Raw genomic sequence first — 25361 nt, 5'->3', positions numbered from 1 at the left:
GGATTAATGCTAGCCTTGTTGGGGTGAGATGATATCTCATTGTAGTTTTGATCTGCATTTCTCTAATGGCTGATGATCGTGAGCATTTCTTCACGTGTCTGTTAGCCACCCGAATATCTTCTTTGGTGAAGTGCCTGTTCATATCCTTTGCCCATTTTTTAATTGGGTTATTTGTCTTTTTTTTTGTTCAGGTTTTGCAGTATCTTGTAGATTTTAGAGATTAGACGCTGATTGGATTCGTCGTAGCCAAAAATTTTTTCCCGGTCTGTAGGTTGTCTTTTTACTCTTCTGGTGAAGTCTTTTGATGAGCATAAGTGTTTGATTTTTAGGAGCTTCCATTTATCTAATCTCTCTTCTGATGCTTGTGCACTGTTATGGTTCGTATTGTGTTTATGCCATGTATTAGGGCTCCTAGCGCTGTCCGTATTTTTTCTTCCATGATCTTTATCATTTTTGATTTTATATTTAAGTCTTTGATCCAGTTTGAGTTAGTTTTTGTGTGTGGTGTGAGGTATGAGTCTTGTTTCAGTTTTTTGCAGATGGATATCCAGTTATGCCAGCACCATTTGTTAAAGAGATTGTCTTTTCCCCAATTAATGGACTTTGGGTCTTTGTCAAATATCAGCTGCTCACAGGTGGATGAATTTATGTCTGGAGTCTCAATTCTGTTCCATTGGTCTATATATCTGTTGTTGCACCAGTAGCAGGCTGTTTTGAGTACTATGGCAATATAATAGGTTCTAAAATCAGGTAGTGTGAGGCCTCCCACTTTGTTCTTCTTCTTGAGTAATGCTTTACTTATTTGGGGCCTCTTCTGGCTTGGGATTTTTTATGCAGATATATAAAATAAAAGTTTAAGTAATGAAGACCTGTGCTGGTGGACGGAGTCAATGGTGAGCTAGCCCATTTCTGCTTGACCCTTAGAGATAAAGGTCATCTCAGAGTGGCTCATTTGACAAGATGCTTGGGTATACACAACACAGAAGTAGATCAGTAATAAATAAGGTAACCTTTATTTGTTCAGCAAATTCTGGGTTCCTAATTCATTCCAGACACAGTGTTAGGCTTTGGAGACTCAAAGAGGAAGAATGTAGAAGACTGCCCAGTGGGAGGCAGTGAACTGGTAGCAGAGACTTTCGGCTTAGTCCTTATTTAAATCCCACATTATCACTTTTTAGGTGTTAAGTCCTTGGGCAACTTGTCTAACTCCCTGAGCCACAGCTTCCTCATATCTGAAAAGAGAATAATATTTACCTGTAAGATTGTGCCTACGCAATGACCTGTTAGTTCAGTATTTGACACACTGTAATCAAGCAGGGGTGGTGGCTTTAAGAGCAGTCCACCATCTAATGGAATAATTAGATATATGAACAAATGACTATACTGTGAGTAAGCAGTTGTTCTAGGTCACAATCTTGAAAACCCTATGGAGCAGTTCCACTCTGCACACATGGGTCACCATGAGTCGGAATTGACTGCTTGGCATCTAACAACAACAACAAAGCAATTGCTTGTGATATGTAAGCGCTCTGGTGAGAGGTTTGTATGCACAGGTGCTTGGTGCCTTGCCCAGCAGAGGCTTGTGTTGAAGGCCTCTAGAAGGTGGTGTACTTTGGCCAAGACTTGAAGCCCATTAGGGATTAACTGGTAAAGAAAAGTGCATTCCAGGCACTGATAAGTCTCTACAAGGACACGAGGCATCTTATTTCTGAAACTTTGGGTTTCCCACTTGCCAAAGTCAGTAGGACATCCGAAAGCTTTGAGCTTTGCAACTGCTGCTAATGTTGGAGTGGGGAAAAGCCTGGAGAAGTGTAAAATAAGTTTCTTTTAAAAAGAGGTATTTTAAAATTCTGATGAGACCTCCAGAATAAGAACAGACCTTTGGCCAAGTATTTGCCTGTGAAGCTTAGTGATTTGTAATATCCTGAGAGAACTGATAAGAAGCCCTGGTGTGAGGCAGTGGTTGAGCACTTGGCTACTAACGAAAAGGTTGGCAGTTCAAACCTACCAGCCTCTCTGCAGGGAGAAAGATGTGACAGTCTGCTTCTGTAAAGATTATAGCCTTGGAAATCCTATGGCGCAGTTCTGCTCTGTTCTATACGGTTGCTATGAGTCAGAATCAACTCGATGGCGAAGGTTTTTTTTTTTTTTTTTTTTTTAAGGAATCTGATGCTGAATAGGTTTCAGCAGAGAGCTGCCAGACTAAGACATTCTGTTGTGCATGAGGTTGCCATGAGTTGGATTCCACAGCAGCTAACAACAAAGGAATTCAGTGGGAGCCAAGAATGATTCTTACCTCGTCCCCTGTGGTGGGATCTAAGTACACTCCCTGGCAACCCACCCAGTGGTTTCCCAGTTGCTGCCAAATTCCACTTTCAGAGGAAAATTATTCCATTCCTTTCTGACTCTCGGGAATAATAAACAATCGAGAATATCTCTATGTACTTTGAGGAGTAAATATCTTTTGGTATTTAATATTGCAGGGATAGTCAGGAAAGGAGCCTGCCATATTTTGATGCTACATAGAATGAAAAATCCAGAGGTGTAAGGTGTGTGTATTGCAGGGAAATACATTATATTAATGCTGAACCTAGTTGCAAGGGCTTACAATAACAAAATAATCCAAATAAAAGTCTGCGGTCACCTTCAGATACTTATAAAATTCTTTGATCAGATCCAATGGCAATATTCCAGAATCTGGTGTTTCCTGAGTTTTTACTGTGTTCAAAAGGCACTGTGCTTAAATGTGATTGATACCTTGTCATCTCATTTAATCGTCAAAACAACTTTATGGAAGAAGGCAGGAAGGGCCAGGAAAACTGGATGAACGGACACGGGGAACCCGGAGTAGAAAGGGGGAGAATGCTGACACATTGCGGGGATTGCAACCGATGTCACAAAACAATTTGGGCGTAAATGTTTGAATAAGAAACTAATTTGTGCTGTAAACTTTCATCTAAAGCACAATAAAATTAAAAAAAAAAAAACACTTTATGGAGTACATAGTTTTTTTGCAGGAGACTGAGGCTTTATGGAACTTTTAGTTGTCAGATCTGGGTGAGCCCAGGCAATCTGATGCCATTGTTCTTATCACTAACTAAAGCAGTACTACTTCCGCTATTGAAAAGTTATTCTATTTCAGAGAAATAATTTGTGGAATATTTTTATTTTCTACCTTGTTTCTATTCCTTTATGTTAAAATAACTCAATGATTTATTTGGATTTAGCACTTCATTAACTTTTTTTTTTTTTACCAGTTGCAAAGTAGTATGTAATAGTTTCAAGATTTTTAGATGAAATTTAAAATGTTGGGTCTGCTACATGAAATCTAACAGACTTTATGTTACGCGTCTAGGTGGCTGTGCTTTTCATATTTAACAAGGCATAATTTCAAGAGCTTGTTACTTCTCTAGGACGAATTCACTTACAGATCAGAATGGAGTCAGAAGGAAAGTAGAAAGGAAGGCAACAATGTGACTGTACTGTGTAGGCTATAAATGACAGAACCATTGAGAATGTACATTAAGGAAGAATAAACAGCTCTCTCATTAAAGAGCTATAGCAAAAATCAGTTCGAGCTGCTTAATTTCTTCTGGGGTTTTAACATTTTATGTTTAGGGAGGAATGAATTCATCAATTAAGAAGAGCCAGTGACCTTTGTCCTAGATTAGTGGTTTTTCCAGTGTAGTGCCCAGACACCAGCGCATCAGTATTAACTGGGAGCTTGTAAGAAATGCAAATTCCCAGGCCCTAACCCCTCCCCCCAAAAAACAAACCCATTGCCATCAAGTTGATTCCTACTCATAGTGACCCTGTATGGAAGCAGACTGCCACATCTTTCTCCCATGGAGTAGCTGGTGTGTTTGAACCACTGACCTTTAGCTTAGCAGCCAAGTGCTTAACCACTGTGCCACCAGGGCTTGGGGCCTAACCCTAGATAAAATGAGACTGGTCATCCTAATGGGTAGAGGGAGGGAAGATGGGGCAATTACTGTGGATAATTATTACACCTAATCACATCAGGGGAGCTCTGGTGGCAGAGTGGTTAAGAGCAGGGTCAGCAGTTCAAATCCACCAGCCACACCTTGGCAATCCTGTGGGGCGGTTCTACTCTGTTCTGTATGGTTGCTATGAATTGGAATTGATTCGACAGCAACGAGTTTGGTTTTTTGGTTTTAATCACATCAGGATGAAAATCAGATAATCAAGATTTTTCTTTGTAATGCATTCTGGTCTTGTTAAACTAGGAATAACACCTTTTATGTGTTTGTAAAAATGCTGATTTGACTGATATAAAAAGGCATTCATTGCAGGTTGCTTGTATTTAATAAGCCCAATAAACGTTAGATGGTAATTTTCTATATGTTATATTTTTCTTGCATTTCTTCCCCTTTTAAATTATAGGCTAAATAATACCTATGTCTCTTGGGGCTGTTTCTTTAGGTTAAAAATGTTTCTGCAGGCACACAAGACATGCCCCCACCACCATCTGACTATGTGGAGAGAGTTGACAGTTCCATGGTATATTCTTTCAATGGTAAAGTGAATGACAAGCGGTCCTACCCAGATTCTTCCTACAAATCAACACCGTAAGTAGTATCTTGTGCCATTAATTCTGCTTTAAAAATATCCAACTGTGGAGAGAGTTGACAGTTCCATGGTATATTCTTTCAATGGTAAAGTGAATGACAAGCGGTCCTACCCAGATTCTTCCTACAAATCAACACCGTAAGTAGTATCTTGTGCCATTAATTCTGCTTTAAAAATATCCAACTGTGTTAAAGCTGAAGACTGATCTTTGCATTTTATGTAGAAGCTAGGGCTAGTTCCAAGACCAGGATGAGGAGGATGGGGTTGTGAGTTGGTGGGGCCTTCTTCCTTTCTAAACTGAAAATGCTTCTTTTCACTTGTGGTTTAACAGAGGGAGCCCTAGTGGCACAGTGGCTAAGAGCTCAGCTGCTAACCAAAAGGTCGGCAGTTTGAATCCACCAGCCGCTCCTTGGAAACCCTTTGGGGCAGTTCTCGTCTGTCCTTTAGGGCGCTATGAGTTGAAATCAACTGTAATGGGTTTGATTTTGTTGTTGTTTTGGTTTAATAGAGAAAGGCAGGGTTGGGTCCTTTCACTCTAGAAATGTGGCTGTCTTTGTGCTCTCTTTTCTGTTTCTGGTTTTGAGGTTTAGGTGTGGATGAAACAAAGTTACTGATTGATAGCAGAACTAAGCGTGATTCTCAGTCTCCTTCTGCCTTTATTTATTAGATCTTCTTAGTAGAATAGGGAGATGCTTGTTGATCAACCCTGTCCATCTTTTAAACTAGAAGACTTCATGTTGAAGTCAGCAATTCTGGCATCTCATTTGCCAGGCTGCTGTACTATGCCTTCCATGTTGCTGGAGAATATATGCAACTGATAATGCCTCTAGGTTTTGTTTTATATGTAGTTTGTATTTTATGTAATGTAAAATACCTCCCAGTGAGTGTCTGGCCTATAGCAGATGCAATTATGCTTATTGAAATGATATCCCCATTGTGGGTTTAGTTTACCCAAAGCCCAATCTGATTCAACCTAATGAACGATAGTGAGAGAAGGATGTTGGAGATATTGTTAAGGACTTTGATATAATTTATGCATAAGGATGATAAATTAGAGCTCCTGTATATAATTCTAAGGAACCCTGGTGGCGCAGTGTTTAAGTGCTCAGCCACTAATCAAAAGGTCGGCGGTTTGAACCCACTAGCCACTCCATGGTAGAAAGATGTGACAGTCTGCTTCCATAAAGATTACAGCCTTTGAAACCCTATGGGGCAGTTCTGTAGGGTCGCCGTGAGTCAGAATCGACTCGACGGCACACAATGACAACATATATAATTCTAAGGAGCCCTGGTGGCACAGTGGTTAAGCACTTGGCTACTAACTGAAAGGTAGGCAGTTTGAACCCATCCAGCGGCTCCGTGGGAGAAAGACATGGCACTCTGCTTCCATAAAGATCACAGCCTAGAAAACCCTATGGGGCAGTTCTACTCTATCATGTGGGGTTGCTATGAGTTGGAATTGACTTGGTGGCACACAACAACAATATATAATTCTGGAACTCCAAATCCCTTTGGAGACCAAACAAATCTTCCCTTTAGATAGCTTGATTGTTCTGAGTTAAAGGTGTGTCCACTGGAAAGATTTTTTATTTCAAAGTTTTACCCCCTATCTTCCCACCCCCACTACCTGAGTGCATAGTAGTTCTGACTTAAAATGCCAGTAAGATGATACTAGCAGCTGAATTAATTATGGAATAAGTTTGAAGACAATAACCAAAAAACCAAACCCATTGCCATTAAGTTGATTCCAACCCATAGAACTGCTCCATAGGGTTTCCAGGGAGCAGCTCTGGTGGATTGGAACTGGTGACCTTTTGATTAGCAGCTGAGCTCTTAACCACTGCACCACCAGGGCTCCTTGAAGACAATAGGCTTTATTATTACACTGGAATGGAATTTGGAAACTGAACAGACTGGCAGTCTGCCTTAACCCCCATATGTTTTGTTTTGGTCTTCAGAGTTTACCTTGTTCATTCATACCCTTTAGCACCACCCCTCCCCTTCCCGTCTTCTGGGTTGATTTCAGTCGTGAATAATTTGGAACAAGGGTGTTCTCTCTGTACTCCTTTCTTCTCTTTGGATTTTGACAAAAACTAAAGCATCGAGGCTATTAGGGGCAAAGGTACACAGTAGAGAGGCAGTCCTTCTAAAAATTTTAAGGTGTAATTTGAATGACCTTTCAGCATACAAAATAAATACCTAGAATGCATCTTTTGACCAGCTCTGCCTCTAAATTGTAAGGTCTGCATGGTTACATAAACCTTACGAGGATGCTGACCTTTTTCATGAAAACCAAGAAAATATTTTCACAAATTTATTTAAAGTAATTTTAAAGCCTTACTTTTTCTTGAATAAGCCAATATATTTGTATAGTATGAAATTTTAAAGGTACGAAAGAGTACCTTTTATACCCAGCTGCCTGACTCCTGTCCTAAGAGGCAACCAGGGTTACCAGTTTTGTTTTGTTTTTTAATATCCTTCCAGAGATGTTTTATAAATATGCTGGCCAGATGTATATATTGATTCTTGTTTTTCCTTAAAAAAAAAAAAAGAAAGAAACTAACATATGAAACAGATTGTTAGCTATATATCTTTGAGATTGTCCATATCAGTATACAAAGAGTTTACTGATTCTATTTTATAGCTGCATAATATTCTATTGAATGGATATTCTGTAATTTATTTTACCAGTCCTATTTCAATGCACACTTTTCCTAACGTTTTGTTATTATGAACAATGCTGCAGGGAGTAATCTTGCATGTTTATCACTTCACACATATGTGACTATATCAGGAGGAAAAATACTAGAAGCAGAATTGCTGGGTTAAAGGAAATGTGTATTTGTTGTTTTGATAAATGTAGTCAAATTGAACTCCATAGGACTGTACCAGTTTATACTCCCAGCGTACACCCCAGAACTTTTTTGAAGGTCTAGAAAATGCAAATATGGTGCTTAGTTTTAGAACCAGAAGAAGTGGTGGCGCTAAGGGATATGAACGAGATGGTATCTCTCACAGTTCCTGACACATGGGGTAATAATGGGAGCAATTTACAGCTCTAGGGATTTTGTAATAGAAAATGTCAAGTGTTGTCCGTAGAAGGGTACTGAGAATTCAGAGGACATCCATTTGGATGGGAATAGATGGGTAATAAAGCATAGCCTGTCTTTCTTAAAGGTGCTTAGTTAATGCCATGAGCACCTCTCTCCTCCTTGCTATTGTATTGGATAGAGTAGGAATTAAATAATGGAGACCATTGTGTCTAAGGTCCCTGTTAAGGATGAGGTACCTTAAATACTAAGACTTTTCCCCCAAAGCATAACATACATTCCATAAAGAGCACTAATCTTGAGTATACAGCTTGATAAGTTTTCACGTTTGTGAACATTCAGATAATCACCAGCACTCCAAGATAGAAATTCCAAACCTATTCTCTGTCAATACTCATTCCTCTTGAGGTAAAAACTATTTTGACACCTATAACCATCTATTAGTTTAGACTATTCTTGGAATATTATTTTATTTGATAAAATGAAATCATATTGTAGTTACTCTCACGTCTGCCTTCTTTTGCTCATCATAATATTCTATACCTTAGAATTTCAAGGCAGTCTGCTAATTAAAAATAACCCTATTATGAGGGAGGGGAGAGGTGGGGGGGGGGGACACTAAACAGACAATAGATAAGTGGTAACTTTGGTGAAGGTTAAGACAGTACACAATACTGGGGAAGCCAGCACAACTTGAACAAGGAAAGGTCATAGAAGCTCCATAGACACAACCAAACTCCCCGAGGGATCGAATTGCTGGACTGAGGGCTGTGGCGACCATCGTCTCGGGGAAAATCTAGCTCAATTGGCATAACATAGTTTATAAAGAAAATGTTCTACATTCTACCTTTTGTGAGTAGCGTCTGAGGTCTTAAAAGCCTGTGAGCAGCCATCTAAGATACACCACTGGTCTCATCCCTTTGGGAGCAAGGGAGAATGAAGAAAACAAGATACAAGTGAAAGATCAGTCCAAAAGACTAATGGACCACAACTACCACAGCCTCCACCAGACTGAGTCCAGTACAACTATATGGTGCCCGGCTACTACCACTGACTGCTCTGACAGGGATCACAACAGAAGGTCCCAGACAGAGCTGGAGAAAAATGTAGAAAAAAATTCTAACTCACATAAAAAGACCAGAATTCCTAGCCTGACAGAGACTGGAGAAACTCTCAGAGTATGGCCCCTGGACACTCTTTTAGCTCAGTAATGAAGTCACTCCTGAGGTTCACCCTTCAGCCAAAGATTAGACAGCCCCATAAAACAAAACGAGACTAATGGGGCATGACAGCCCAGGGACAAGGACTAGAAGGCAGGAGGGGACAGGAAAGCTGGTAATAGGGAACCCAAGGTCGAGAAGGGAGAGTGTGGACATGTCGTGGGGTTATTAACCAATGTCATAAAACAATATGTGTACTAACTGTTTAATGAGAAACTACTTGTTCTGTAAACCTTCATCTAAAGTACAATAAAAATAATAATAAAATAACCCTAGATTAGAAGAGATGAGAATTTAACTGAAGATGGTTGCTTCTGTACCTTTTCTAAGTCAATTTGGGAGAACCCTATTAGGTACTGTAAAAATGGCAGCACAGGGGCATCTGACCTCCTCTGACTTCAGGATGTGGAGGAAAGAGAATCACCATCAGTGTCAGCCCAAAGCTGATTCCTGTGAAGCAAAAGTCAGACATACATCCTCTCTCCAACCTTTTTACCGATTCCGACACCAGCCATCCCTCTCACAGCATTCCCTACTTCTCTGCTGGATTTGATAATTTGTTGCAGTGGCCACACAGAACTCACAGACAATACTCATAATTATGGGGTTTATTAGGGAAGTAACAGGTTACAGTTCAGGATCAGGAACGACTTCAATCAAGACAGCCTCTTCTCAGCCATATCCACAGGCAGGCCTCTCTCTGGCCCCTCAGGCCTCTTGGGCCAGCCTAGCCTCTCCCTGCTCAGACAAGTGTTATAAAGCTCTTTAGCTTCGCCAGTAAGTGCCTGAGGGCACCCCACTCTGCCAGGAAGCCTTGACCTGAAGGTGCTCAGCTCTCTTGCTCCGTGGGTCGGCATGCCCACTGTAGCCACCTTGCTCTGTGAGCTGGGAAGCCCACTGCACCATCTCACGCCAGTCTCCTGGTTCTGCTGCCACTGTTTCTCTTCCACTGCTTCTCACTGTCTTGTGCCATTTTTGGTGTTACAGCTTTCTCTCTCTGTCTCCTGGATTTAGAAGATTCTTAGCACGGGGACCGTGGGTCCAAAGGATACGCTCTGCTCCTGTCTCTTCTTCCTGGTGGTAGTGAGGGCCCCCCTCTGCTCTGGGATTGGCTCTCTTTTAAGCCTAGCACAATGGCAAAACTGACCAATCCCCTCATTAGGGTTCCATACACCTTATTTGCATGATCCCACCCCTGCAGGGGTTCCATTCACCTTATTTGCATTATTAGCAAGCTGTTCAATCCCCTTGGTAGGCCACAAGATCTTTTTTGCATAGTCCCACCCAGTCATTTTGTAGGAGTCACAAGACCATGATGAGAAAGGCCGTATAAAAGCAATTCATCATACCGCAAGTATACTGCCTAGTATCCTGTTTTACCCCTAGGGTGAATTAACCTTTATAAATCAAGACATAGGAAGTTGAATGTTCCCATGATGTAAAGCTATCAAGGCAAGCTGACTCTTAATTAGAATGCCAAATGAGACCATTGTTTGGTAGTACTAGGCTGATAGGATAATCTATTAGGACTTTTATACAAGGTATAAAAGTTATACAAGGTATAAAAGTTAGAGAAGCCCAGCTCAAACTAAGCTAAAAGAGGAAATCACTGGCTCACATAAGGCTCAAGAATTGATCTTATTTTACATATGGCATGATCCAGAGGCTCAGAAGATAATCAGGACTCTTTCAAGCTCTCTTCTCTTGGTATGTTGACCTTATTCTCAGTCCAGCTTCTGTTGTGGCAAGATGGCCATCCACATTCATCCAGCTCCACTGATGCTGTAGCTCAGGATTCAGAAAACAATTCCTTTTCCAAAGCTTACCTATCAAATCTACTGGAGGGATTCTGACTGGCCCTTTTTAAGTCCCTGTCATCCCTGAGGTTGGGATGATAGATTTCTCTGATTGTCAAGGTTTGAATATGCCCTAAAATGTTCTAAAATGCCACGTAAAATAATGGACGTCATTTAGTCATAGCACTGATGTTGATTATGTAGTGTTTCCCCTCCCTCACTGATAATGTGTGTTATCAGAAAAGGAGGACCCTTGTGAATCAGTTCGGTAATTATCTTGAACACCTACCTGCCATGAACAATAGTTGGCCAGATGCCCCGGGGAATACCAAGTTCATGTTCTCATCTAGGTTTCAGTTTAGCAGGGGTGGAAGACAGTGCACAATGACTACACTGAGAGTTAGGGCAAGATAGAAGCAGCACAGGTGTGTGTGTGTGTAGGGGGAAGGGAGAACAAAACAAATGAATAAAGAAGAAAAAAGAATGAATTAAAAAGCTACAAAAGGGCAGGCTTCTGGACCTGAGTCAACGAGGTCAGGAATGCATATGAGTGAAGAGGGGAGCCAAGCAGTATAGGGGTGGTTGTTTTTTCCGAACTGTACAGATTTTTGGTAGGACTTATGTCTAAAAATAGGTTTAAAGGTTGTTGAGAATCCATGTATTCCCTAACTCTTCACCTACATATACTTTACTTGCAAGGTAAGGATTTCTAATATCAGTATGTATCTAAGATCATAAAATTAAGGCAGGAGGCCACTTTAATTAGTTCTTTTGTGTTTTGGTTATGTTTTGTTTTTCTATTTTGTTTTGCTCATTAGCTTCCTCCCCACCTGGCCGCTGGCCCCATTTGTTCTATTACCTCGAAGCAAAGAGTATAGTACCTGGCAGTTCTGGCAGCGTGTCAAGGAACTTGTTAATCATTGTTCATGGAGAAAGTCACATTCCATTAGAAGCAGTATTAACATAGCCTACAAAGCTACATTACCTGAATAAACTTAGAAGAAATAAATACCACCCCACCTCCAACTACACAGAACCCAAAGCTTTAGGGTCTACAAGAAATTAACAAGTGTAATTAGAAATCTAAGACTCTGAGGACAGAATCAAGTGGCTCTGGATTACTAAGAAAACAGAGAATAAACCTGGTCAATACAGTTGCTGTAAATTGAAAGCAGTAAGGGGGAAAAAAAGGTCTAAACTCTTTTTTTGCTCTGGACATTTTCAATAGTTGATTTAGATGTTCCTATGAGTTGGAACCTACTCAATAGCAACTGAGTTTTTTGTTGTTGTTGTTGTTTTGTTTGTTTTAAATAGCAAGGCTAAGGCTTGGCAACCCTCGGGCCCTTTCTTTGGTCTTTCATTTTCTGTTTTTGTCCTTCTTTAGCTCTACTGCGGAGCCCTAGTGGTGTAGTGGTTAAGCATTCAGCTGCTAACCAAAAGGTCGGCAGTTCGAATTCACCAGCTGCTTCTTGGGAACCCTATGGGGCAGTTCTGCTCTGTCCTGTAGGGTCGCTATGAGTCGAAACCGACTCAACTGCAACGGGTTTTGGTTTAGCTCTGCTACACAGGAAACTTAAGCTTTGCATTTCTATTAGTCAGTAGTAGTTTACAGTTGCCACATAATAACAACACCTGGAATTTTATCCCTGTGTTAGACTTAGTTTTCATGCTTGTAGCAGAAATATTACATACAATTAAAAATCTGATACAATATTAAACAGTTACATTAGAAAAATAGTAAGTGTAAGGGAAACTTCCATTTCATCCATTCTACATGGCTTCAGGATTAATATAGCAATTTACAAAGAATCCTTAATGAGCTCTTTAATTCATTAAAATATAAAGCTTTTACCTTTTTTTAGATTTTTAAATATTTCATCTGGAAAAGAGAATTGATATATGGTAGTCTAAAATACATTTTATTTTACAAAGTCTTTCAAAGAACTTGTTTGAGAGTCAGGCTTCCAGAGGTAGATATGTAAGTGCATTCCTCTTCCCTACTCAGAATTTCTTGGAACTGGAAGAACATGTAGAAAAGAATCATGATTGTTATTTCTTGACAGCCTTCTGCGTAGTAAGTATCTGGCACGGGTCAGATAAACACCTCTTCCAAGTCAGTTGGAACTTCCAAAAATGAAATCTTTGATCCGTTTTATAAAGAATGGTTAAATCAGAACCTTAAAGCTGCTGGTGTGTATTAGAGGACTGAGCTGGCGCTAAATCAAATACAGGAAACTAGGGATCTGCTCAGTGTTGAAGATATGAACTCCTTGAATGAGTTCACCTACATGTGGATGTCTCTTGGTGTTATTGTTGCTGGTTGTCGTGGTTACAGTGCACTGGCAGAGGATTGTAGTGTACCCGGTAGTCACTGGAAAATGATTCCTGTTTTATTAGGGTGCCTGAGGTGGCTCAGGAGCTTCCCCTGACTTCACCTGTGGATGACTACAGACAGCCTCGTAACAGCAGCAGCGGTAACTTTGAGTCACCTTCAAAAGTGGCTTCCACGAAGGGAAGAGCAGGGAAGTCAAGTAGAACAGAACAAGACCACTATGACACAGACTATACAACAGGCGGCGAGTCGTGCGATGAGCTGGAGGAGGACTGGTTCAGGTACTGAGTCAGCACTCTTCTTGCTGGAGCCACTTTCCCATTCTGATTATTAACATGGGCCAGCCAGATTTGGAGTTGTTGCCTCCAAAGCCGAGTCCATGATGTAGTCTCATTCTCTGCCAAACAGGACTGGAGACAACCTGTGCCCCCAGTAATCTTTCATAGTAATGACTGAGGTGGCGGGGCGGGGGGATGTATTTGGCTATAACCACGTCTTAAAATCATTTTCAGCTTCCCCACCAAATGGCTGATAAACTTCACCAGTGCTCTTGCCTCTTCCAAAAGTCACCCAAGAAAAGTCTTTCAGATAAATACAAGTATAGGGAACTTTGTTTTACATAAAGAAGTTACTGATTATCAGATTCCCAGACCAGTACTATGGCTTTCCTTGGCAATTACTCTTAAGTTAAGCTGTCATGCTAAGACCAGAGTTTCTCTCTTAAAAAAAAAATTGGGTGACAATATACTAAACAAATGTACTCTATTTCAACAATTTCTACATGTACAATTCAGTAACAGAGTTTCTTTTTAAAAGTTTAATCCAAAGAACTTTGGTAAAGTTTTATAAACAGTTGAGGTAACAATGTACTGTTCTGGCCGAGGTTGTGGTTAAGTTCCTTTCTGTGTCAGCGGTTTTATTCTAATCCACCATCTCAAACTATACTCAGGTGTGATATGTAGCCTTTTTATACCTAAGTGTTTTGAGGAATAGGACACAAATCAGAAACAGTGGCTAACCAAACCGTTGCTTCTTAAGGTGTTGGGAGGAATGAGTGGACACGGATAGCTTGACACCCCCATACTCACTGGTGATTCTGATAACTCATCTTCCCCCTTCCCCTCAAGAGTCATTGGCCTAGTTCAGCCATCTGTCTGGGAAATATTTGCATAGCTTGTATCTAGAAGGAAAATTTAACAGAAAACTTTTAGGAATCCTGAATTCTTGTTTCCTTTTTGAACAAATCATTTCACTTCTCTTCTCTGTAAAATGAAGATATTAGACGGACTGTTAGACCTAAAATTTGAAATTCCATATTGCTATGAAGCTCCTTAGCCCGGTGAAACAATTCAGAGTATTTTCTCAGTGGTTTGTGAGGCAGCAGCATCATGTTCATATGTAAAGAATAGCTGATATATTGAGAGGTGTTGATGATACAGATTTCAGCTTTTCTTCATACTTGAATGCATTTTTACAGTGAGTATATGTTTTTATACATGTACATTTTTACCTCTACTTTTATAGTCAAAGAACCAGAAATCTGTTTCCACTTAAGAAAAATAAGAAACCCTCCCCCTCAAAAAAAAGTTTGAAAATTAGGTGATAGCAGGAAGCAGCCAGGTTGCCAGTCAGCTGCTTTGTCACTGCAGTAATCAGAATACTTCATGCTCCAGAATTCCAGTTTTAAGACTTTAAACACAAGTATTCCATTATCATGTGGTGTTGTGTATTCAAAGGAATGAGTTCCTATGACTTGAACCTTAAATTTCATAAATAGTTTTCAACTTTATTTCTAATAATTGCGTAGGCATAGTTGCTTTAAAAAACAAAAAAAATAAGAGCAGTAATGTATAATCATTCTTAAAAGAATTTATTTGCATCCTGCCTTCTTCTCCCCATAAGCAGCAAAAAGAAAACAAGAGGATCTCATTTTCTATACCCCGCCAGCTTTATTATTTTTGAGGAAGAAACACTGGATTTTAAGTCATCTAGGGATACATAGGAGCTCTGGTGGCACAGTGGTTAAAGTGCTTGGCTGCTAACCAAAGGGTCAAGGGTTTGAGCCCACAGCCACTCTGTGGGAGAAGAATGTGGTGGTCTGCTTCCATAAAGATTACAGCTCTGAAAACCCTATGGGGCAGTTCTACTATGTCCTGTAGAGTCGCTATGAGTCAGAATCGATTCAACAGCAATGGCTAAAAATATATATGCACCATTTTCTCTTTTAATTTTTAGGGAATATCCACCTATCACTTCAGATCAACAGCGACAACTCTACAAGAGAAGTTTTGACATTGGCCTGCAGGAATACAAGAGCTTACAAGCAGAACTTGATGAGATCAGTAAAGAAATCTCTCGTCTGGATAAAGAGTTGGATAACTATAGAGAAGAAAGTGAAGAGTACATGGTAATCTCAAAACTGATATTTATAAATTACATAGAATTTTATCCTAATCCATAGAGATACAGTATCCTTTATACTAATGTTGATTTAAAAAAAAATTGCTGGTAATTATCAAACTGTAATTTCATTGAAGAACTATTGAAAATGAGTTGGATAAGTCTTTCCAAATTGAAGAGTGCAGATAAGAGGACAAAGCAATAGTCTATATATATCCCTTCCTGTTTAAAAGAAAACAGCCATGTTATTTATAAACATGATTTCTATTTACAAATATAATTCATTCTTTATGTAAAAAAAATTCAAACAATGCAAAAATATATACAGAAAAATAAATTATTTTAAATGGCATTACCCAGATAGCACCAAAATAACTAGTTTTTAAAACATCCTTTCCATGCAGGAGTGCATATATACATGTATACACACACACAGGCTTTGAGGTGGAACCGTCTTATATGTTTTACTTACGTCCTTCCTGCTTTTTTTTAAACTTAGTAGTAGTTTATGATTATCTTTTTTTTTTTCTTGATCACCTGGTTGAAGTAGTATTTGTTAGGTTTCTCCATTGTAAAGTTATTCTTTGTTCCCTCTTTCCATACTGTACTTTTTGGAAGTCACTATGTGCAGCCCACACTTAAGGAATGTGGAGTTATGTGCCACCTCCATGAGAGCAGAGTATCTACATAAATTATTTAGAATTCTTCTGCACAAGAGATTTGTATGTATGTATGTATATAGTCATTCATTCTATCATTCGTATCACCATGGACTCATGGATATCTATTTTATACTTTGGGTTATAATCCAGTACTACTTTACTTATTTTGATGCTCAGATTGTTCTTTGACCATTGGAAGCTCTTTCAGTTGGCTTCTGTGTCCCTTTGACATAACTCCATCATTGTGGGATTTTTGTTTTTCTTTTAGCACTTCCTTACTTTTTATCACTACTTATATCCTGCTTTTTTACTCAACAATAGCTTATGATTTTCTTTTCATGTCAATAATAAAGATCTACTTATTTAAAAAATAGCTACATAATATCCAATTTTATGGTTGTACCGTACTTAAAAGTCATCCTCTGTGGATAGACATTTAGGTATGTCTCACTCTGACCTTCCCCAAGTAGTACCACTAATACTCTGGTGAACTTTTCCATCTTTGTGCAATTGCCTGCTTATCTAGCCAGAACAAATTCCAGAGTATTAAGTTATGCAACATAAACCTTTGGATCCATATTGTTGCAAAACTACCCATCAGAAATTTTGTACCAATTGCATTCCCCATAGTAATGCACTAGGGGGCTCATTTGACCCACAGCTCACTAACATGTGCCTGAAAAGTTACTGCCTTGTGTGTTAGATACTAGTAATTAAACTTTCACATCACTTCATTTTATTGGAAATTCATATTAATGTGATTAAATGCCCTCTGCCATTTTGCTATAAGGTTGATCTGCCTTTCAGTATTGAAGTATTTGTTTCTTATATAGTTGGATTGTATAGTTTTCTTTTATGGTTTATGTATGGGGTTGTCATAAACCCTTTCAATTCAATAAACGTTTATTGATCACTTATTCTTTCCTAGATAGTATGAAAGTGCTGAGGTTAGAAAGAGAAACAAAACCCTGTCTCTGCCCTCAAAGATTTTGAGCTCATATTCGAAGAGAGAAACTGACATCTAAACTCCTTAGCCAATGTGGTAAATGCTGTGTTTGCATTATGTGCCAAAAGTACTGTAACTGACTGCTCAAGGAAGGCATAAAGCCTGCTCAAGGCCCTGGGGAGTTTAGGGGAAGTTAAGAATTTCTCCAGACAAAAGGAGGGGCATGATTACAGCCGTAAGGAGTGTGCAATCAGACATCTGGAAGCATTAATGTGCCTAGTTTTTAAAGGGATGGCAAATGATGGATATGGAGACTACAAATGTAGGAGACTAGATTTGTACAGAAGTTAAAGGAGAACTCAGCCAAGTTTTACAGTGGGATATAACCTGATCAGAGCTGTGCTTTAGAAAAGACCTTGCCTGTGTCTGGCGTGTGGACTGGCCTGGGGAGAGATGAGAGGCAGCAGAACAAATAGTTACTTGCTCATGTGAATGGAACATGACAAATATGTCATAAATGTTCCTTCTCCGGATCCCTTCAGACCTTCCAGCCTTAAAATTTCATTATTTTAATTCCCTCTCTTTTTGTCTTAAGTCAGCATTTTTAGATCCAAAGTATAGCATCAGGAATGTTCGTCTTGAGAGAAGTACCCTACTAAGTGTATATTCTCTGTGTTTCTCATTAATAGGCTGCTGCTGATGAATACAATAGACTGAAGCAAGTGAAGGGAGTAAGTATCCTGGATTGTAAGGTTCTCTCAGGAAAAACTTTTCTATTATGTGCTTTTCATTTAACCTTAGAATGGCTGTGACTGCCTTGTCATACCCTGATTATAGACAGAAGGCCTGTAATTGTGAGATGAAAACTGTAATTGAGAAGTTGGAACCTTAGCTTCAGTGGTTTGCAGCTACAACCAATGCTGATTATTTAAAAACTTTTTTTTAAGTTGAAGTATACATAAAGAAAAGTGCATCAATCATAAGTGTACAGCTTGATAAAATTTCACAAAATGACCACACACCTGTGTAACTGCCACCCAGATCAAGAAGTTAATTTCTTCGCAATACCCTCCCCACTTCCTCCCAGTTTCTTCCCTCTCCCCAAAGTAACCACTATCCTGAATTTTTTTTTATTGTGATAAAAATATATATAACAAAACATTTGCTATTTCAACATTTTTTACACATACATTCAGTGACATCAATTACCTTAATCACGTTACGTGGCCATCACCACTATGTTTCCAACACCCTTAATTAACAGAAGCTCAGTGCCCTTCAGCAGTGACTTCCTTTTCCCCCCAGTAACCACTAATAAACTTCGGTCTCTATGCATCTGCCTATTCTAGATACTTCACATAAGTTGGGTCATATAATATTTGTCCCTTTGTGACTGACTTATTTCACTCAGCATAATATTTTCAGGGTTCATCCGGGTAGCCTGACTTTTAACATCATAAATTTTGTTTGCCAATTTTGAATTTTATATAAATGGAATCACATAGTATGCATATTTTGAGTGGCTTCGTTTGCTCAGTATTACGTTTGTGAAGTACATTCATGTTGTGGCATTAGCTGTGGTTCATTTGTTTTATTGCTGTATAACACAACTTATTCATCCATTCTGCTACTGATGAACATTTGGGTTGTTCCTAATGAATACACCACAAACGTTTTGGCTTTGTAAGTAATGCAACAACAAACATTTTCATAAATGTTCTTTCTGTGCACATGTGTACATATACCTGGGAGTGAAATTACAGGGTCTTTGGGCCTTAATATATACTGTCAAACCATTTTCCAAAGTGGTTGTGTCAGTTTATATTTACATCCCCACCAAACAGTGTATATTCCTATTGCTCCATAGCCCCCCGACTCTGGGCATTGTCAGTCTTTATTGACTTAAAAACATTTTTTGTTTGTAAAAGATTTTAAACAGTTTAAAATCCTAAAACATCATAATTTTAAACACAGACTTCAAAAGGTTATGTAGTAAAATTTCTTATCTCTCTTACCCCCACCCCATCACACTATACTCCTTTCTCAAGTCAAATGATGTCACCAGTTTTTTATTTTAATGAGATTTTAGATGATGTCTTAGAAAAAAGGCCAATAAATATTCTTGGTCATTTGCAAATATTTAGAAATGAGTATATCCTTTGTGAAACTCAGGTTAAGATGATATGATAGAGGAAAGAGAATCAATTGTGTGCTTAGTGAATACTGCTATGTACCTTAAGTATGTTGCCTCATTTAACATTCCCAACAACTCTATTTGACTAAGTAGTATTCTCTTTTTTTCTTTTCACCTCTGTCTTTCAGGCAGCTAACACATGACCCATTTTTATTTTATTGAATTTATCTGATTCAGTTTTTTCCTCTTTAGTCTGCAGATTACAAAAGTAAGAGGAATTATTGCAAGCAGTTGAAGAGCAAACTGTCACACATCAAGAAGACGGTTGGAGATTATGATAAACGGAAAACATAGAACGCAGATGTCACCTTGTTTGAGAGATTAAGGAGTATCTGTCTGATGTCTCTGCAATGTTCTCATCAGGCAAATGACTTTGGACTCTTCACCTGGGAGGTCAAACCTTTGTGATCATTACAAAGTTTTGGGAACTTTAATATCATCACTATAATATCATCAGTATTGAAACATTTTATAAATAGCTTTTGAAAATCATCTGGGCTGAACACTCCAATTAAGGATTTTATGCTTCAAACATTGGTTCTTGCATTAAGAACTAAGTACTGTTTGAAGTTTTTAAATCTTAAAGGAAGGTTCTGGTGCGAACTGTGCTGTGAACTTTCACACCCTGGGTGTGTCTTAATGATGATATTTAAGTGCATTCACATAGGTGATCTCATTTAATCCTCCCCACTACTCTTCAGATAACTGCTATTTATAACCTTCCTTTCCAGATAAGGAAACTGTGTCCCTGCATTGAAGTCTCTAAAGTGAAACTGCTTGTTTGCTAGCATGCAGTTTTGGTGAAGTCTGTTATATGACTCCACTAATAAAGCCCTCGGTCTTTCATATTTTAGCTAGCATATATTGCATTCCACCAGTCTCCCTGACTGACTATATAAGTGGTTAAAAAGAACTTTTTCTTGTTTTGTGTTGTCCTAATAATAAAGACTATGTAAAATTAACCAACATGTGAAATTTAAAAATTGTAAATATACATTTAACTTTTATAAAATCAAAATTTAAACTTAGTGGTTAGAATTTTGTTGTGTATTTTAAAATACTTTCTATCTTTTATGGTTTACATTTTTTTTAACCCATTAGACTTTTCCATTATAACTGAGTATCTGATTACATATATAATTCAATTGTGACTTGAGTTGTATCTTACAGCAATTGTTCAGGTTCTGTACATATTTTATAAGGTATTAAACCTGATGTTTTCTTTCTGTATTATATCTGTTTGATGTCATTAGTGCCGTTAATATTAAGTTGTGGAAAACTGTACTCAGGAGATATATTTGTTGTTTTAAGCTATTTTGGGTGCTGTGCTGGTTGTAGTTTCCCAATCTTTTGGCTATAAGAAGGCTGATTTATCTGGAAATAGAATGCTATGCCATAAAACACCGAATTATTTCGATCTCAACATATATTTTTTTTAATTCAAATTCTTATTAGTAAAGTAAAATTAGCTGATAATACTGTGTATACAGCTAACCAAGTTACAAAGGTGATTATAATCATCCTCCCAGTTTTTAGAAATGTACTCTTATAAAAAGTTTTTGTTTTATCAAAGTCTGTTTAAGAATAATCTTTCATCTTTAGTATATAATTCAGACATCTAAGTATATAATTGTCTATATACAAGTCTGGATGATTTTTCAAAGACAAACTTAAAGAAATAATGTTTCCATTATAACACTGAATCATTTCTTCAAATTGAAGAAACTCTTAATTTTCTGCATGCTATAAATACTTAGTAATACAAAAGGTAATAATGCTTTTTATAGCTTTTGGATTCACACCAGATAGAAAAGACTCTTGAGCACCTTAACTGATTTTTATGTCTGTTAAATTTCCAACTCGATGTTCTTGGAAGTCAACGTACTTAGTTTATGAAGGCAAGTTTGCCAGTGTTCTGACAAGACAAAACTTTTTGGCTGAATGGAGAGAATATTATGGGTTCGCAATGTAAAATTGTGCCATAAAATTGGACTTGGAAATAAAAAAATAAAATCAGTTTTCAAATGTGGAACTTATACTAAACAGCACTTCAAGAATCAGGACTAAGGTGTTTCTCTTGGTGTTGACATTAACAAGCTGCATGTAACTTTGAAAAGCCACTCAGGTGGTTTCCTAGTCTGGAAAATAAGGGGCTTAGAATTCAGAGGTTTCTTCCATTTCTGACTTTCTGGGTTCTGCTTTCTGCTTTAAACCATTATTCCAAGGAGTTTGTTGTGACAGCATGTGGTCATCTGCTAAAAGTTTCACTGCATAAAGTGATGCCCACCCTACATATGTGATTATGTATTAAAAGTGGATAGGATCAATATTTTAATTTGAAATCTTTAAAGAAATGCAGAAAAGTATAAACATACATGCACCCACCACACAGAAATAAGAAGCATTAGTGTTTTGTCATATGTTCTTTGTATTTTTTGAAATAAAATTATTAGTATTTATAGTAGTAGTTAATATTTCATATATTAACTATATATGTAACTGTATATGTATGAAATCTCAATCCTCACAACAATCTTTTGACACAAAGCCATTATTTACCTCTTTCTCATATTACAGATAAAGAAACTAAGGATTTGATAGTTTCAACTGGCCCCTGGTCACACACTAGAAGTGGCTAATCTCTGAGGACTGGAATCTCAGTCTGTTTGACTATTAGGTTCTAAACTTCCATCCTAGGTTGACTTTGTTAATAAATTAATGGATTAGATCATTGAGATTGCTCTGGTTGATGTTAATAAAGTACCCTATTTTAATTTTGAGTAGATTTTAAATACCTGAACACAAAATACCTCATATTAAATATTAAGTATCTGTAAAGAGCTGAATGGGTATGTCTCTGGAAAGAGGAGTCAAGGCAGAAGAGTGCTTTAATCATGGCTCCAGGGACCTTAGCTACAGTTTGGGTTATGGGAGTTCCTCACACAAAGACATTCTCCCTACTTAATCACTGGAATGGAAATGTCTCCCATCTCAACTTTTTCAAAGGCTCACCTGGAGGAGTCAATTCAAACTCAGCAGCTCATAATTCCGCTACACCACACCCTGCCACCTCTGTGTGAAAGGACAGATAAATTTGATGGAGGGCTGTATCATTCCTCCTTGTGTGTTTCATATCGGTAACATTTCTTCTGTTAATGGGAACAGTTTCCATGAACAAATGACTAGATCATTTGGATAGTTTTTCGAAAACACTGTGTTAGCAAATTAAAATAACGATAATTTGGAGTTAAAGAACGTGGACAAATAACCAGGATGTTTCCTTGTCAGCAAATTAAAATAATGGTACTTTGGAGTTAGAAAAAGAACATAGACAAATAATCAGGATGTTTCCTTGTGACTGCAACACAATGTGGAAGGGTGTCCCCCAAAAAAGTGCAGTTGTTGCTACAGGACCTGCTTGTTCTTCCTTGTGTGTGTTGTCCTATTCTTCATTTGCCCTCTAGCAATTACTTTAAGTGTGACCTTGAACAAATTACTTAGCGTTCCTGTACCTCATTTTTTCTCACCATAAGAGATACTTTTACCTAATCTCTTAGTTGTGAAAGTAGTTAATATGTAACTTAGAACAATGTATGCCCAAAAGTAAATAATAAATATGGCCAATTATAGTTACCTTTTCCCACCTATATCCCAAAGCCGGAAGATGAAACATTAAACAATTTAGTTTTTTTTTAAAAGTTGTTTTTAAAAGTACATATATCATCCTATATGCTTGATCTGTGCTGGGTGCACTCTAGAGCAGAATGTAAGTGCTTTTGAATTCTAGGAAGATATTGCATTAGGCTTGGCATTGTGACTATTCATAGATGATGAGCAAATGCTTTTAAGGATAGAACAAATCAAGTTTACACATCAAGATGAGCATTAGGTACTGTTACAGACTATTTTGGATGCTTTAAATGAGTCTTGTTCTTTCTGGAATAGTGGAAATAGGTTCCACTTAAAGGTACTGGAATACACAGGTTCACCTCTCCCAGTTCTTTTCAGATTGCATGCTCTTTGTATTTCAGCTTGGTTCCACCAGGCCTTCGAACTGGTTCTGCCTGGTTCAGTCAAGGCCAGTGAAGCAAAACTCAAATGGACTCGAATTTTTAAAATGTGAGTGAAGCAGAACAGGAAAAATTACAAGTTGAAGCTCTGCGAGAAACTTAATCTCCCTCTTAGAAAACAAGGGCAGTGTATGTGTTGCATAGCAACCAAATCTCGAGAGCATAGCTGAAAACAGCAGTGCCATGCCCAAAGATGGTGGCCCACCACGTGTCACTCCCCACAGTCCCGGCAATTATATGGGCTCCTGAAAGGGTTCACTACACCTCTTCAGAGTCTCCCATTCCAGGGCTTTAATCTGTAATTTCTCCTGTTCCACTTATCATTCCACTTCACTCGAATTTTAAAAATTCTGTTCCAATTTTGCTTCATCAGCCATGACTGAACCGGTCTGAAGCCCTGGATTCCACTGGCTAAGCTGTTCATTGATTTCCTAACTGCATGGATTGTGTCCAGCCACCCATGGGCAAAGGACAGATTGTTCCATTCTGTTTAGTTGTCCCTTAGTTTTACAAGTTGAAATGTTAGACTAGGTTAGAGAATTTCTTTATCCTACCACTTTGTGCAGTTAGAATATTGCATCACTCATAATTATGCCAAAAGTACCATGGATTTACCCATATTTTGTTTTGTTTTAGGCTAAGATCTTTACAAACTATACAGGTGAGAAAAGTCTGACTCAGCCTCCTCTCCACAAATATGCTTTAATTTTAATTTACTGGGGAGTTAGCTGTCCTTTTCCTGGTTTTCCTTAAAAACAAAACAAAAAAACTACCCAGAATGATGAATTATAAGAGAGAAACTTGGAGTTGCAGCTTTCTCTCATAGGAATGCCTCCATTCTCAGACTAAGATAGTCAACTAGAACAAAAAAAAAAGGAAAAGTGTGGAGATTCCTGTAAATTGGTTCAAAGATGTGAGGGAGGCAAAGATATAAGCCTGGTGGCGCTGGGAAAGAATCAGCGATGCTCATTTCCCTTTTTAAACTTTGTTATATGCAAAGACAACATGAAAAATACAGAAACTAAACAATAAGACCTTGTCTTCTGGGAGGAAATAGAAAACCTGTTGTCACCGAGTAGATTCCAACTTAGCAACCCTATGGGGCAGAGTAGAACTGCCCCATAGGGTTTCCAGGGAGCAGCTGGTGGATTCGAACTGCCGACCTTTTGGTTAGCAGCTGAGCTCTTAACCACTGCACCACCAGGGCTCCAGAGGAAATACACAGAGCTGGTTATTGAGTGGCTACTATTCAATAATGTGGCGTCTGTTTATCACAAGAGCCTGTAGGGTAGGTGGAGGTACCCCCATTTTATAAATCAGCTCACAAACTTAGATTGTGACTTGCTTGAGGTCACCCAGCTAGTGTGGCAGAGCCTGACTTTGAATCCAGATCTGCTCTTTCCATTACTATGCAAGATGCCCTCTTTATATTTTTGATGGGAGAGAGCACAGATGGGAAGATTTTGGTACCAACAAAGCAATATAGGCAACGGAGGGGATGCATATGCTGAGGGGGAAGGAACTCCAGCTGCTGCAACTCCTTTGTGTTATTCCTCTCCTGGTTCTCATCCTATTCTGATCCTCTGAGGCGCTTTACCTCTACATTTCTCAAGTGTGGGAAATGCTAGTAATTCTACTTGGGTGTACAATAAGCATTTCAAACAACTTATCCAAAACTGAACTAATCTTACCCACTTTGAGCCCCCCAAACGCTCAGTAATCACAACTCCAACCTTTCAGTTGTTCAGCTAAAAACTGTGGAGTCATCATTGCTTCTTTATTCATAACATATCCAGTCTACCGACAAGGTTGAGAATCCAAACATTTCTCACCAGCCACACTGCCATACCACACTAGTCCAAACCATCACGATCCCTCCAAATTTCCTACAATGCTCACTCCCCCATCCCACCTCTCTGCCTCAGCAGCGACCATTCATCCCCTGCTCACTCCTGTCCCTGAAACACACCAATGTGCTCCTACCTCAGGGCCTTTGCACCTTCAGCTCCCTTTACCCAGGTATTAGCATGGTTAGTTTCCTCCCTCATTCTGATCAAAGCTCAACCGTCTTCTCAGTGATACTTCCTCTGACCATTTTAAA

At 38.6% G+C, this 25361-nt stretch overlaps 1 protein-coding gene across 1 annotated transcript in view; it reads left to right on the top strand.

The window, feature by feature from the left end:
• OCLN (occludin) overlaps nucleotides 1–23835 on the top strand; it is a 52428-nt gene extending 28593 nt beyond the window's left edge. The window contains exons 4-9 of the mRNA XM_023729563.1: nucleotides 4444–4589; nucleotides 5439–5441; nucleotides 13054–13269; nucleotides 15224–15395; nucleotides 17686–17727; nucleotides 19383–23835. Of these exons, the coding sequence (XP_023585331.1) occupies nucleotides 4444–4589; nucleotides 5439–5441; nucleotides 13054–13269; nucleotides 15224–15395; nucleotides 17686–17727; nucleotides 19383–19484 (681 nt within the window). The 3' untranslated portion in view covers nucleotides 19485–23835. The remainder of the gene's footprint in view (nucleotides 1–4443; nucleotides 4590–5438; nucleotides 5442–13053; nucleotides 13270–15223; nucleotides 15396–17685; nucleotides 17728–19382) is intronic.
• Nucleotides 23836–25361: the final 1526 nt, after the last annotated feature.

Source organism: Trichechus manatus, unplaced genomic scaffold (assembly GCF_000243295.1).
Source record: "Trichechus manatus latirostris isolate Lorelei unplaced genomic scaffold, TriManLat1.0 scaffold00029, whole genome shotgun sequence".
NCBI lineage: Eukaryota > Metazoa > Chordata > Mammalia > Sirenia > Trichechidae > Trichechus > Trichechus manatus.
The sequence above is the reverse complement of the archived record's forward strand: the minus strand, read 5'-3'. Positions and strand labels throughout refer to the sequence as shown.